We start from the raw sequence: 14,893 nt of genomic DNA, 5'->3' as shown, positions 1-14,893 counted from the left end.
ACTATACTATTAAATTAAAATGTATATATAAATATCTTATATATATATATTATATATAGATATAGATATACAAAGTATGAATACATAGTGCAAATGTGTAATATTATAGATGGTTATTATTTGCTTTACAAAGTATGAATACATAGTGCAAATGTGTAAAAAAAAATGACAGTAGTAGGAAGTACTGTACTACTAATTAATTCTAAAATAAAAGTGAAAATAAATGGCTTTAAATATTTATATTTATATTTATATTTATATATATTATATATATATATATATATTCTATATATATATATATATAGAATAATTATTGATTAAAAAATAATTCATCAAATTATTCAGTTAAATTTTTTTAAATAATATAAACAATAATAAAGTAGTAATTAATAATAATAATAATAACAATTATTATATATTGTTAATTATTGTATTAAATCAATACAAATACTAATTATTATTGATATTTTCATCTTCATTAATAAAAATTATTATTATTATTAAAAAAAAAGTTATTGCCTATTTACCCATTTGCCAAATCATTAACAAATATGTATTTAGAGAGTTGACAAAGATGCAAAGATTGTATTACTATTTTAAAATATGCCTCAAGTGACACAAGTCATCCGTACTTACACAGCTTAAGCTTAAATACACAGAAATTAATACCAAAGGATTTCATAACAGGTATTATCAAGAGAAATGTGAACAGATCTTTAGAGATGAATATAATGTCTGTATGAGATTATGTACCATGTGTGGCTGCGAGGAAGCCAGTTCTCCTTCCCAACCTTCTCGATGCAGAACTTCTGTGGTCCATTACTCCCTGAAACGAACACATGACAAACGTCACCCTCTACCAACATGAGCCAGGACTCAAACTGATCTCTGCGCTGAAATATAGCTTTATAGAGATCTTATTTAGAGTAAACGAACAGGACCAAGAGCAGCGTTCTGTGATCTACGGCAAAATGTCCTTTAGACACAGAACTGTAGCTAGAGACAACATGAAACTGATGCAATTTACATTCTCCGTAAATGTTTTTCATCATAATCAAGCCTCTGAAACAACTTTTTTTTTCTCTGCTGACATAACCATGGCTATGTGGGCAGAACAAAACAATATTATACCAATAATATCAAAACACCTAACAACCATGATCCAATCAAATTAAAGTCTTTATTCTGTTTAAGGCAAGAAACTACAGGCCAAACCAATGGGTTTTTTTTTCATGTGAACCGGTCAATGTTGTGATTCTGGGCTGTTTTGTGTCGACAATATGTCTTCTTTGAAATAAAACATTCAAAATACAGATTTAAGTGTTTATTTTATTGTATTGTATCTATTTGCGTCTGTAGATTTCAATTTCAAAACATAGTGTTTATTTTTGTAACAGTGTTATAGGTTTGTACCACTTTATGTTTTTATTGAAGGGTTTGTTGATATATAACTTTAAAAGTTTTTTCTCCACGTCAGCAGCACTTACAAACACCAGACTTTGCAGTTTTATTCGTCTCTATATTCTGAAGGTTTTTATTGAAGGGTTTGTTGATATATCATTCACACTGATTTATATAACATATTATTTCCAAAAAAAAAAAAAACATGGTAACTTGTTTCTATATTATCTTTTACTCTTACTTTCATATGTTTCTTGCCAAATTTCATAGGTATTTTGGGAAAACAGAATCTTTTTACAGACTAGTGAAAAGAAAACATCTAAAATACACTTTTAAGTATTTATTCTATAATACTTTATGTATTTGGGTTTGTACATATCAATTACAATTCATTTCTTTAAGAGTTTTTTCTCCACATCAGCAGCACTTACATACACCAAACTTAGCAGTTTTATACCCATCTATATTCTGAAGGTTTTTACTGATAGGTTTGTTGATATATCATTCAAACTGATAGTGAACAGAAACATTTCAAAATAACACTGTTAACATGTTTTTATTGTATAACTTATTATCTTTTTCTGTAAATTTCATATGTTTCTTGCATGTCTTTAAGAGGTTTTTCTCCACTTCAGCAGCTTTTACAGACTAGTGAGAACTTAGCAGCTTTAATTCCTCTTTTATATTTGAAGGTTTAATACTGTTATGTATTTGGGTTGTACATATCATTCACACTTCATTTCTTAAAAGTATTTTTCCAAAAAAAAAAAAAGCACTTACACACCAAACTATCAGTTCTATAACTCCTCTACTTTCTGAAGGTTCTGGAAAATTTCAGGGTATTTTGGGAATAATTTCTCAAATACTTCTTTAAACACCAAATAACAACCAAAATACACTGTTAAGTGTTTATTTTATAACACTATTTGCGTCTGTAAATTTCAATTACAATTCATTTCTCTAAGAGTTTTTTCTCCACTTCAGCAGCACTTACAGACACCAAACCTAGCAGTTTTATTCCTCTCTATATTCTGAAGGTTTTTACTGTTCGGTTTGTTGATATATCATTCACACTGATTTATATAACATATTTCCAAAAAAAAAAACATGGTAACTTGTTTCTATATTATATTTTACTGTTACTGTCCTACTGTCTGGAAAATTTCATAGGTATTTTGGGAAAACAATCTTTTTACAGACTAGTGAAAAGAAAACATCTAAAATATATTAATTTTATAACACTATCTATTTTGGTCTGTACATTTCAATTACAAGTAATTTCTTTAAGAGTTTTTTCTCCACTTCAGCAGCACTTACAGACACCAAACTTAGCAGTTTTATTCCTCTCTATATTCTGAAGGTTATTACTGAAGGGTTTGTTCATATATCATTCACACTGATTTATATAACATTTTATTCCTAAAACATGATGAAAATGTATTTTTTTCTGGCTGTTGACAGTATTTTCTGATTTATGGACTGATAAAAAGAGAAAATCAAAATCCCCTCTATAAAAACCTTAAACTGTAATATCCAAACAAAATATTTATCTTCTGGAATTGTTTAATTAGATAACGCCTCATTTGTGCATTTAATCAAAACAAATTAATATAACGCCACAAATGCGTTGTTACACAAAACAACTGTCTTAATGTACTGTGAGCAATCAACTGGGAAAGTATGGTGATATCTATTAGTTAAATATTTTTACCCTATTCAGTTGAAGTGTCTTGCCTTAATGCTATAATACGTCACATTATGGTAGTTAAATGCATAGTGCATGCTGTTTCATTTTGCTTTTTAAATAAAAACGGATCTGAATCCAAAATAAATTCTATGTGACCTTCACAGTAACTCACCCATCAGGTCTGCAAAGCCTCCTACAGGTAGACGGCAGGTACCACTGACGAACTGCAACAGTCTCATGCGCTTTTCATTGTCCATCTCTTTAATAAACTACAGAGAAAAGAGAGAGTGTCTTATAACTTGGTGCAATCTGAACCATTATTATTTAAAATGATTTACTGATGAGATTATTGCGTCATTACCTGCCAGAACCACAGGATCTGTTTACTGGTGGAGGTGTAATGTCTGTAAATGGTGTTTCTCTGCCAGTCATTCAGATCTATTTCTTGCATCCCACACAACATCACCTAGAACACATAAAAACATGGGTTGATTACAGAATAGATGCAACAGTATTTAAATAAGATGTCTTTTGATTCAGAAAGCTTAGGAATGTACAGAGCATTTGTTAAAGCATTTGCACATATATCCGGATATCAGTGCATTTTGTTATGCAATGCAATGACATTCAGATATGCTTTAGTGTGACTCAAGTGCACACATATTTTTGAGGCAGCTCTGTACATGGGACTTAAGGGATTTTTTTTATCAGCGTCTCTCACCTCCAGCTCTTTGGCATCGAAATACTGTAGGTACTGCTGTGGAAGAACCTCATTAAATCCTTCAAAAAAGGCTTGAGTCTGTTCCTCAACACCACGAGACAGACGCCACTCAGCCACCAGCCTGAACACACACAACAGGATATTTACAACCAAAACAAAACAAACAAAACAAGACCAGACAATTCAATTCAAAGAACATAAGTCCCAATCTCTAGTAATCCCCAATAACCCCACAGATCCTCACACCCTACCTTCTAAGACGACATCTTACCAAAAAACAACTTTTTAAAAAAACCACATTATCAGCAAACAACACATCATTGATTAACAACAATTATTTTAACAACCTTATTACCACCTATCAAACAAATAATCTTGCAACAATCATAACTAACGAAAAAATAAAAAAAATAAATAAAATCCAAGTTGTTTCGGTACTGAAAAAAATGCATCGTTTTAAATTAAATTGAATGTATTAATATAAATGCATCATTTTAAATAAAATTTTTACAAATCAAAAATTATTACTCATCAAAAATTACGTTTTGATATATTTACGGTAAGAAATTTACAAAATATCTTCATGAAACTTAATCTTTACTCAATATCCTAATGATCTGTGGCATAAAAAAAGATAATTTTGACCCATACAATGTTTTTTGGCTATTGCTAAAAATATACCCCAGCGACTTAAGACTGGTTTTATGCTCCAGGGTCACACACATGAATTAATATATATAATGCAAAATGTTAAAATTAGATATCTTAGGGGCAGCATAATTTTGCTGTCTACTGTTTGGTATGGCCTAAAATTGTTCCCTAGATAGGCAGCTCACTAAGAATTGGAACAGACCTAGTGTAACGGCACTGAAATGAGTGAAATGGAAAACCAGACTGAACCCCTTTCTTTATAATATATCACTGGACTTTGACAAGTAAAATGAATATAATCCTATGTGATAACAACAACATCACCAGTGCTAAAGGATCTAGAGGGCTTTATGTGTGTCTGTGTGGGGTCTGGCTTTATTAAGCATCAAGAGTATTTCATTATGAGACTTTGAGACGGGCAGAGCGGCACCTGATGTACTCCTCCTTGTTCTCCTCTGTGACCTGGATGTTCCCGCCGTCCGGCTTCAGCTCATGAGTCGACACCTCACCCAGGATCTCCTTATCCACCGAGAAAAACATCTCCAGCCCGCACTCCTCGATGTCATTATCCCTAACACAACACACACAGACAGTTCATGACTGATATCAATCACTCTGAGCTGCATTTCAGACGCAAGGATTTAGAAACACACTAGGGCTGCCCTCGACTAAAGATTTTTCTAGTTGAATAGTAGGGCTGGGCGATATATAAAAAAAAAATAATATCTCGATATTGTCAATTTTTACAATATTCGATATATATCTCGGTATGTTTGCATTTGCATTTAAATAATAAAAAAACATGATTTTCTTTTGCCCCTTTAAAAAAAAACAACAAAAACAATTTAGACTGAACAGCTTATTTAAGCAGTTAAAACAAAATCAAGACCAAGTGATCACTTACTGCTTTTTATTAAATGAACACATGTAGGCCTATATGTAACTTAATTAGTGCAGAACAAGTATAGAAAGTGCATTCTGACAACTTGTTTAGTGCATGCAATTCACAATTTAAACTATGCAACTGGAAGAAATAACTAAACTGGGATGAGTATTTTATTTTTATTTTTTTACAAGTTTTTAGCGAAGAACACAAGTCTGTCAACTGTCTGCGGTTTTAAGAGAAGCTCTGTGGCATGAAATATATAAGTTATATGAATGAATACCAAAGACTTTCTCACTCCATCATTAAAAATCATAAAAAAAACTAAATATAACAGTGAAACTCCCTAAAAGTAAATCCAAACGGCCATAGCCTATGTTTCTCTATTCAAACATCAGCGGTCGATTAAGTGTATTTATTCAGCGATCACAATCTCAAACAATACAGTCGAGATCTCATGACAGAACACAGACCGGCTGAACGACGCTTTCATTAGATCGCTAAACTCCAGCTTGTTAGTGTTTTCAGATCATCATCTGCGGTGCTTCCGCACTGAGGAGTGAGCATGTGAGCATGGTTGCCAGATTGCTTAAAAAAAGCGGCGGACACACCGGGAAGAAATGTTCCTCCTTGTAACAGCGAAGCTCTGATTCGGGGATGTTAACACTATGGTTCCTCTGGCAACCGCTCTCAATTGCACGCTATCGTAGTAGAGGCTTGTAGAGCAGTCCGTCAGTTACATGTTCCTTTTTTTGGACGTTCGGTGGCGTTCTTTTGGGAAAGCCATGCTTGAATTGTGAAATATATTCAATATTCACGATATTTTAAAATTTTATATCGTCGTCAAAATTATTCCGATATGATCGCTAATATTCGATATATCGCCCAGCACTATTGACTAGTAATCGTTCATTTTAAGCAATTAGTTGACTAATCGCACTTTTATATTAATAAACCATACAATTCATAATAATAAGCCTTTAATTGTCTACAGCCTATCAGCACGCAAGCGCACACATAAAGCTTGCAACAGCGCAGCGGCAAAAGTAATGATTATGAATGTGTCAGAGAAAAAAACAGCAAGAAGACTGTCTTAACATTATAATAATTAACTAATAAACTAGTGTTTACTGTATTTCCGGCTGCAGTGATGAAGTCGACGACACTGGCTCATCACCTCCACAGTGGACGTGCACGCTTCATACAGATTACATAATCTGAAAATATTTGTTTTCCATTTGAATTGGTTCATTTAAAAGTAGACATTTCAATATTTTTGACATCTATTGATATATTTTTCATGTCTGTGAGGCAAGCACAGTTTCGGTTCATTTTTTTTTAGCATGCTCAAGTTCACAGAGACCGAGACGGCAGAAAGCACACCCTGTTTGCTTTCATTATTTTAGAGAAGCACAATGTTTTGTTGTTATTGTGAGGGCACACAAATAAAAGTAAACCTTTTACAGATTTGAAAGATGTATTACTCTGTATGAGCAAAAATGAGGGAGTATTTTAAGTTAAATGCAAGTGATCGCACTGGTGCCTCCAAGATAACTGTCATGCAGTGAGCGCGCTATATTCAGCTTCCACACTTCAATAGCGCACACTTTTCAAGGTTAACGTTAGAGTGAGCTGCCATGTAATGTTGCTGCTACTTACATGTTTCAGATGATAAGTCATATTTGAGGTCGATGAATGAAACGAACATTTGGATGTCTGATGTACTGTTCCACTTAGACAAACTGTTAATGATCTGTCCACTACATGACTTCGCCACTTCCTGTGGACTTTTTTTTCTGCGACTAATAAAATTGATCGACTAAGCCTCATCTCGTCAACTAACGGTTAGTTGATTATTAGGGGGCAGCCCTACGCCACACTCACACACAAGACTTCAGGAATTCACAGTAGCTTAAAACACTTACAGAAAAAGTATCCTTATAAAATCATTTGAGGTGATCATATGCAAAAAAAAAAAAAAAAAGTTTATTTTTTCATATTCTAAATTTTAAAAATGAACACCAAATTTTTACCTGCATTTAAAGCATATCAGAATCATTATTATTTGTTAGAATAATTTAAATTAATAATTTACTAATAATTTTACATAACAATGATTTCATATAATAATATATATATATTATATATATATATATATATATGGCAAAATTACTCCACGATGTCTTTTTTTGAAGACAATATCAAAATGTGCCTTTACTCAGAAATTTAAAGTGGACTTTATTTACATAAATAATTATTTGCTATTTATTAGATTTTTTATTTGGAGGCCTAATTGCATAATACTTAACCAATGCGCCTTTACTCAGAAATTAATAAAGTGGACTTTATTTACATATTTATTATTATTAATAATAATAAATTAGTATTTCTTTGTATATATTTATATATTTTTTATTTATGTTTCATGTATGTTATAAATATTATTATTTTTTAATAATATAAGTATTTTTTTTGTTCTGTTTTGTTGTTTGTTTTTATTGTTAAAACAAGTACCCAAAAAGTACCATGGCATTCTTTAAAGCACCATATGGTTTATATTGTGGTACCATGGTACCACAAGACTTTACTGCTTTACACTTAATCATAATGAATATTCATGAGCTCAGTAAAGCAGGTAAACTGACTTGATCCAGATGAGCGAGTTGTAAAACTCCGGGTCGATGGACTCCAGGTCTTTCAGAGTCAAGGGCTTGTTCAGGATGCGCTTGTAGAACGGCAGTGAGAAGCCCGTATCGATGAATTTCCCATGAAACAAGGCCTGCAGGAAGCACAAAGAATACATGCTAAACAGGCATCATAGAGATTCTTGCCATTATAATGTTCATTAATGTCCAAATCCAGTTTAGAAACAGGGACAGTTGTTTAATATCACACCATTTGGAATTCAATCTGACATTGACCAAATATGGCAAGACAGCATTACCATGGCGATGAAGCGTCCAATGAACCTGAAGTATTTGAGATGGTCAGGGTTTATGTAGGAGGCGGGGTTTATCTGGAGGCAGTAGTTGTCTTTGCCAGCGTATTCAAACAGACAGTACATGGGGTTTAACACCTCGTGAGATAACAGGAAGAACCACTCCCTGCACAAAACACACAACACACTTCAGTTTCACAGCATTACATGAGGTTTACCGTACACTGGATGCAAGCCATGCAATGTGACGCATCAAAACTCAATCACTCCTAAATAACTCAAAACCACTGCATCAGATTACGAGAGGCCTGAACAATTTGAGAAAACCTTTTTCTTTCCTTTGTATGTTCACATTTGGGTTTACTCTTTATAGGAACCGACTGAAACCCCCTTCAATAACCATAAAATCAACATCAGTGTTATTTTAATGCCACTAAGATACTATAATAGCTTTTGTTCATATTTTGAATCAGTTTTTATTTTTATATTTTTCTCAAAATAAAAAAAAAAAAAACGATAACCTATTACTTTTCAACTTTTATATATATATAGTTTTTATTCATTTTTATTTTAGTAATTTTCAAGTTAAACTAAATTTAAATGAGAACTGATGACTTGGCAACTAGTTGAAATAAAGCTTTTATGCTTTATTTTGCATGCTTTTATGTTTTTGTTTTATTTTATTTTAGTTAATGTTTATTTAAAGTAATGAAAATGTTTTTATTTATGGTTTTAATTTTAGTTTCAGTTTTGGTTATCTATAATAATAATAATAATAATAATAATAGGGCCCATACCTGCTATTTTTGACCAATTCTGCAAAAATCTGACTACAATAAAATAAAAACAGTTATAATTGTGGTTTTATTGTGATATTATTAAATAATATATTAAACAAAACAAGAAAAATATTGTAATATTGTAACTCTAGTACTATAAAAATAAAAAAATCAAGTATTTAATAAAAAAAATGTAAAAATTACTAATACTATGTCTTAATTTTCTCCATTTTTGAACGTTAAACAAACGGGCTTGTATGCGTACGGGTTGTATGTGCTGACAGTATCAGAACACACATATTTAATTCATTAAATTCCTGTCTGTGCAATTTGATAATCGCACAAAGCTATATTTTGATATATCATGCAGCCGTCCTCTAGAATGCTTTCTTCTGGTCTTTATTCTACAGGAAGAGTGAAATATGAAGCTTGCCTGGCCACGCCTCCATAGTCAAGCCCCTCCTCCCCGGGGAAGATGATCCACAGCCTGCGCCGGAGATCCTGAGCGTTGAAACTCATGATCTGCCGGAAGACACCAGAACAACGTCACTTCACATCTCAGAGACTCCGAACCATGCAGATGTCTGACGTGTCTAAATACATTTACAGGCTCTATGATATGTCTCTGATCTGGTTTTTAAATGCTTGAGCTGCTAGCAGAAAACACCATGGTATAACAATGGTCACGGGTTATTTTGAAGTTACACTGCAGTACCTGCTGGAACGAGTCTTCAAACAGCGTTTTGCGGGTGACGGTGATCTTTATGTGCTGTGGCATCGCTAATTGCTATAATGAAAAATTAAAACCAAAACGTAATTGTTAAAAAGATCATTTAAATACAACGGAAGAAGTTACAACATCCATTTTGAAAATTTACTTCACCCTCGGGCCATCCAATATGTAGATGCATCAGTGTCTCAGCAATGGATGCTCTGCAGTGAATGGGTGCCGTCAGAATGAGAGTCCAAACAGCTGATAAAAACATCACAATAATCCACACCACTCCAGTCCATCAGTTAATGTTGTATGAAGCCAAAAGCTACATGTTTGTAAGAAACAAATCCATCAAAGACGTTTTTAAACTGTAATAGCATTAATAATCCATAATAACGCTTCTCTTGTGGAAGAAGCCCATCTCCTGTTATGTCTCTAAATCCACACACATATTTGTTTAGATCTGATTTGGACTGTAAACTGTTTAATCTGTGCAGATTTCTCTCCTGATTGAGAAAACATCATTATGGATAGAGGGCTTGTATTTTAGCCAGAAGTGATGGTTTTAAGTTAAAAACATCTTAATGCTGGATTTGTTTCAGCTTTTGTCTTCTCCAGATGTTAACTGATGGACTGGAGTGGTGTGGATTACTTGTGATGTTTTATCAGCTGTTTGGACTCTCATTCTGACGGCACCCATTCACTGCAGAGCATCCATTGCTGAGACACTGATGCAATGCTACATTTCTCCAAATCTGATGAAGAAACAAACTCAAATACATCTTGGATGACATGAGGGTGAGAACGTTTTTAAGCAAATGTTCATTTTTGGGTGAACTTTTCCTTCATAACTGATCTCCCCAACTTGCTTATTAATATTTCAGTGTTTACCAATCCATAAAAACACAACTGGACCATGAATGCAAAACTGAAGGAAATCCTCACCTGACACCAGAATCTGAAGTACTGAACTTTGGCTTTGAAGTCTCGTACGTATGTGATTTGAGGGCCATTCTCACTGAATGGAAGGGAAGAGTGAAATTTCATTATATGAACTTAATACAAGTTTTAAAACAGCTTCATATTTAGTTTGAGACTAAATCTAAAGCACCACAACAAAACAACTTCTTAATAATTTAATGTCTAAACATGAAAATCACTCAAGTAAAATTGCTTTGCATGCTAACCCTGCCTGGTTACTTCATAAACATGCTCGGACTATTCACAGAACAGCTTTCATGTGGTGAAAACATCTTAATAAAAGTCTTATCTAGACGCCCTAAGCTCTTATTCTGACGCTCGTGACGGGAAACGCAGAGTACAGATGTTTGTTTGTTAGGAATATTCTGACATCAGCAGCTCGTCACACATTCCTCTGACGTAGAGGATCGCTTTGTGCCTTAAAAACATTTCATGTGGATCAATACACACATTCTGAGAGAGGTGTGTTTGCGTTGTCTGAGCTGAGTCATAACGGAAGATTATCATCGAATGCAGTTTCACTCCTGAGGCGCACAAACCCGTTTTTCCTGTTCTGCATGTAATGACTGATGACACACACTGTCACCTGAAAGAGCTTCGTGGTTCTGTAAGCTAAACCAAATTAAGCAAAACAAGGAATCTCTCAGACCAGTCTCAAGGTCATAAATGACTTTTAAAATATGATTTATACATAATGATTTCAAAAGCATATGATCGGTAAAATGAAAAGAAAGTTGCACTGCTGCAGATCATAATGTTACAGTGAACGCTACACTGCTGCTAACGTTGTCAAGCCACCCTGAACGCTGTTGCTAACATCATCAAGCGACCATGAACACTGTTGCTAACATCATCAAGTGACCATGAACACTGTTGCTAACATCATCAAGTGAGCATGAACGCTGTTGCTAACATCATGCGACCATGAACGCTGTTGCTAACGTCATCAAGTGAGGCATGAACGCTGTTGCTATCATCACACAACCATGATCGCTGTTGCTAACGTCATCAAGCGACCATGAACACTGTTGCTAACATCAAGCGACCATGAACACTGTTGCTAACATCATGCGACCATGAACACTGTTGCTAACGTCATCAAGTGAGCATGAACGCTGTTGCTAACGTCATCAAGTGAGCATGAACACTGTTGCTAACATCATGCGACCATGAACGCTGTTGCTAACGTCATCATGCGATCATGAACGCTGTTGCTAACGTCATCAAGTGAGCATGAACGCTGTTGCTAACGTCATCAAGTGAGCATGAACACTGTTGCTAACGTCATCAAGCGACCATGAACACTGTTGCTAACATCATGCGACCATGAACGCTGTTGCTAACATCATGCGACCATGAACGCTGTTGCTAACGTCATCAAGTGAGCATGAACGCTGTTGCTAACGTCATCAAGCGACCATGAACACTGTTGCTAACATCATCAAGTGAGCATGAACGCTGTTGCTAACATCATGCGACCATGAACGCTGTTGCTAACGTCATCAAGTGAGCATGAACGCTGTTGCTATCATCACACAACCATGATCGCTGTTGCTAACGTCATCAAGCGACCATGAACACTGTTGCTAACATCATGCGACCATGAACACTGTTGCTAACGTCATCAAGCGACCATGAACACTGTTGCTAACATCATCAAGTGAGCATGAACGCTGTTGCTAACATCATGCGACCATGACCGCTGTTGCTAACGTCATCAAGCGACCATGAACGCTGTTGCTAACGTCATCAAGCGACCATGAACACTGTTGCTAACATCATCAAGTGAGCATGAACGCTGTTGCTAACATCATGCGACCATGAACGCTGTTGCTAACGTCATCAAGTGAGCATGAACGCTGTTGCTATCATCACACAACCGTGAACGCTGTTGCTAACGTCATCAAGCGACCATGAACACTGTTGCTAACATCATGCGACCATGAACACTGTTGCTAACGTCATCAAGCGATCATGATCGCTGTTGCTAACGTCATCAAGTGAGCATGAACGCTGTTGCTAACGTCATCAAGTGAGCATGAACACTGTTGCTAACATCATGCGACCATGAACGCTGTTGCTAACGTCATCAAGCGACCATGAACGCTGTTGCTAACGTCATCAAGTGAGCATGAACGCTGTTGCTAACGTCATCAAGTGAGCATGAACACTGTTGCTAACATCATGCGACCAGGAACGCTGTTGCTAACGTCATCAAGCGACCATGAACGCTGTTGCTAACGTCATCAAGTGAGCATGAACGCTGTTGCTATCATCACACAACCGTGAACGCTGTTGCTAACGTCATCAAGCGACCATGAACGCTGTTGCTATCATCACACAACCATGAACGCTGTTGCTAACGTCATCAAGCGATCATGATCGCTGTTGCTAACGTCATCAAGCGACCATGAACACTGTTGCTAACGTCATCAAGCGATCATGATCGCTGTTGCTAACGTCATCAAGCGACCATGAACGCTGTTGCTAACGTCACGTGACCATGAACGCTGTTGCTAACGTCATCAAGCGTCCATGAACGTTGTTGCTAACGTCACGTGACCATGAACACTGTTGCTAACATCAAGCGACCATGAACGTTGTTGCTAACGTCACGTGACCATGAACACTGTTGCTAACGTCATCAAGCGATCATGATCGCTGTTGCTAACGTCATCAAGCGACCATGAACGTTGTTGCTAACGTCACGTGACCATGAACACTGTTGCTAACATCATCAAGCGACCATGAACGTTGTTGCTAACATCATGCGACCATGAACACTGTTGCTAACGTCATCAAGCGATCATGATCGCTGTTGCTAACGTCATCAAGCGACCATGAACGTTGTTGCTAACGTCACGTGACCATGAACGATGTTGCTAACGTCATCAAGCGACCATGAACGTTGTTGCTAACGTCACGTGACCATGAACACTGTTGCTAACATCATCAAGCGACCATGAACGTTGTTGCTAACGTCACCTGACCATGAACGCTGTTGCTAACGTCATCAAGCGACCATGAACACTGTTGCTAACGTCATCAAGCGACCATGAACGCTGTTGCTAACGTCATCAAGCGACCATGAACGCTGTTGCTAACGTCACGTGACCATGAACGCTGTTGCTAACGTCATCAAGCGACCATGAACGCTGTTGCTAACGTCATCAAGCGACCATGAACGCTGTTGCTAACGTCACGTGACCATGAACGCTGTTGCTAACGTCACGTGACCATGAACGCTGTTGCTAACATCATCAAGCAACCATGAACGCTGTTGCTAACGTCATCAATAGACCATGACCGTTGTTGCTAACGTCATCAAGCAACCATGAACGCTGTTGCTAACGTCATCAATAGACCATGACTGCTGTTGCTAACGTCATCAAGCAACCATGAACGCTGTGGGGGCCCCTGTTGCTAACGTCATCAATAGACCATGACCGCTGTTGCTAACGTCATCAAGCGACCATGAACGCTGTTGCTAACATCATCAAGCGACCATGAACGATGTTGCTAACGTCATCAATAGACCATGACCGCTGTTGCTAACGTCATCAAGCAACCATGAACGCTGTTGCTAACGTCATCAATAGACCATGACCGCTGTTGCTAACGTCATCAAGCAACCATGAACGCTGTTGCTAACGTCATCAATAGACCATGACCGCTGTTGTTGCTAACGTCATCAAGCGACCCATGAACGCTGTTGCTAACGTCATCAATAGTACCATGACCGCTGTTGCTAACGTCATCAATAGACCATGACCGCTGTTGCTAACGTCATCAAGCAACCATGAACGCTGTTGCTAACGTCATCAAGCAACCATGAACGCTGTTGCTAACGTCATCAATAGACCATGAACGCTGTTGCTAAACGTCATCAATAGACCATGACCGCTGTTGCTAACGTCATCAATAGACCATGACCGCTGTTGCTAACGTCATCAATAGACCATGACCGCTGTTGCTAACGTCATCAAGCGACCATGAACGCTGTTGCTAACGTCATCAATAGACCATGACCGCTGTTGCTAACGTCATCAATAGACCATGACCGCTGTTGGTAACGTCATCAATAGACCATGACCGCTGTTGCTAACGTCATCAAGCAACCATGAACCCTGTTGCTAA

The 14,893-nt window shown here is 36.4% G+C and overlaps 1 protein-coding gene across 5 annotated transcripts in view; it reads right to left on the bottom strand.

Annotated features, from left to right (window-relative positions):
* LOC109106940 (E3 ubiquitin-protein ligase Itchy-like) overlaps positions 1-14,893 on the bottom strand; it is a 28,196-nt gene that overhangs the window by 942 nt on the left and 12,361 nt on the right. For all 5 annotated transcript variants that reach the window (XM_042713606.1, XM_042713604.1, XM_042713609.1 and 2 more), the window contains exons 14-23: positions 10,721-10,793; positions 9,776-9,847; positions 9,494-9,582; positions 8,288-8,447; positions 7,989-8,122; positions 4,891-5,031; positions 3,810-3,930; positions 3,450-3,554; positions 3,261-3,357; positions 754-826 (exon numbers count right to left, since the gene is read on the bottom strand). In XM_042713606.1, the coding sequence (XP_042569540.1) occupies positions 754-826; positions 3,261-3,357; positions 3,450-3,554; positions 3,810-3,930; positions 4,891-5,031; positions 7,989-8,122; positions 8,288-8,447; positions 9,494-9,582; positions 9,776-9,847; positions 10,721-10,793 (1,065 nt within the window). The remainder of the gene's footprint in view (positions 1-753; positions 827-3,260; positions 3,358-3,449; positions 3,555-3,809; positions 3,931-4,890; positions 5,032-7,988; positions 8,123-8,287; positions 8,448-9,493; positions 9,583-9,775; positions 9,848-10,720; positions 10,794-14,893) is intronic.

Source organism: Cyprinus carpio, chromosome A23 (assembly GCF_018340385.1).
Source record: "Cyprinus carpio isolate SPL01 chromosome A23, ASM1834038v1, whole genome shotgun sequence".
Lineage (NCBI taxonomy): Eukaryota > Metazoa > Chordata > Actinopteri > Cypriniformes > Cyprinidae > Cyprinus > Cyprinus carpio.
Note: the sequence above shows the minus strand (reverse complement) of the source record. Positions and strands in the feature narration are given on the sequence as shown.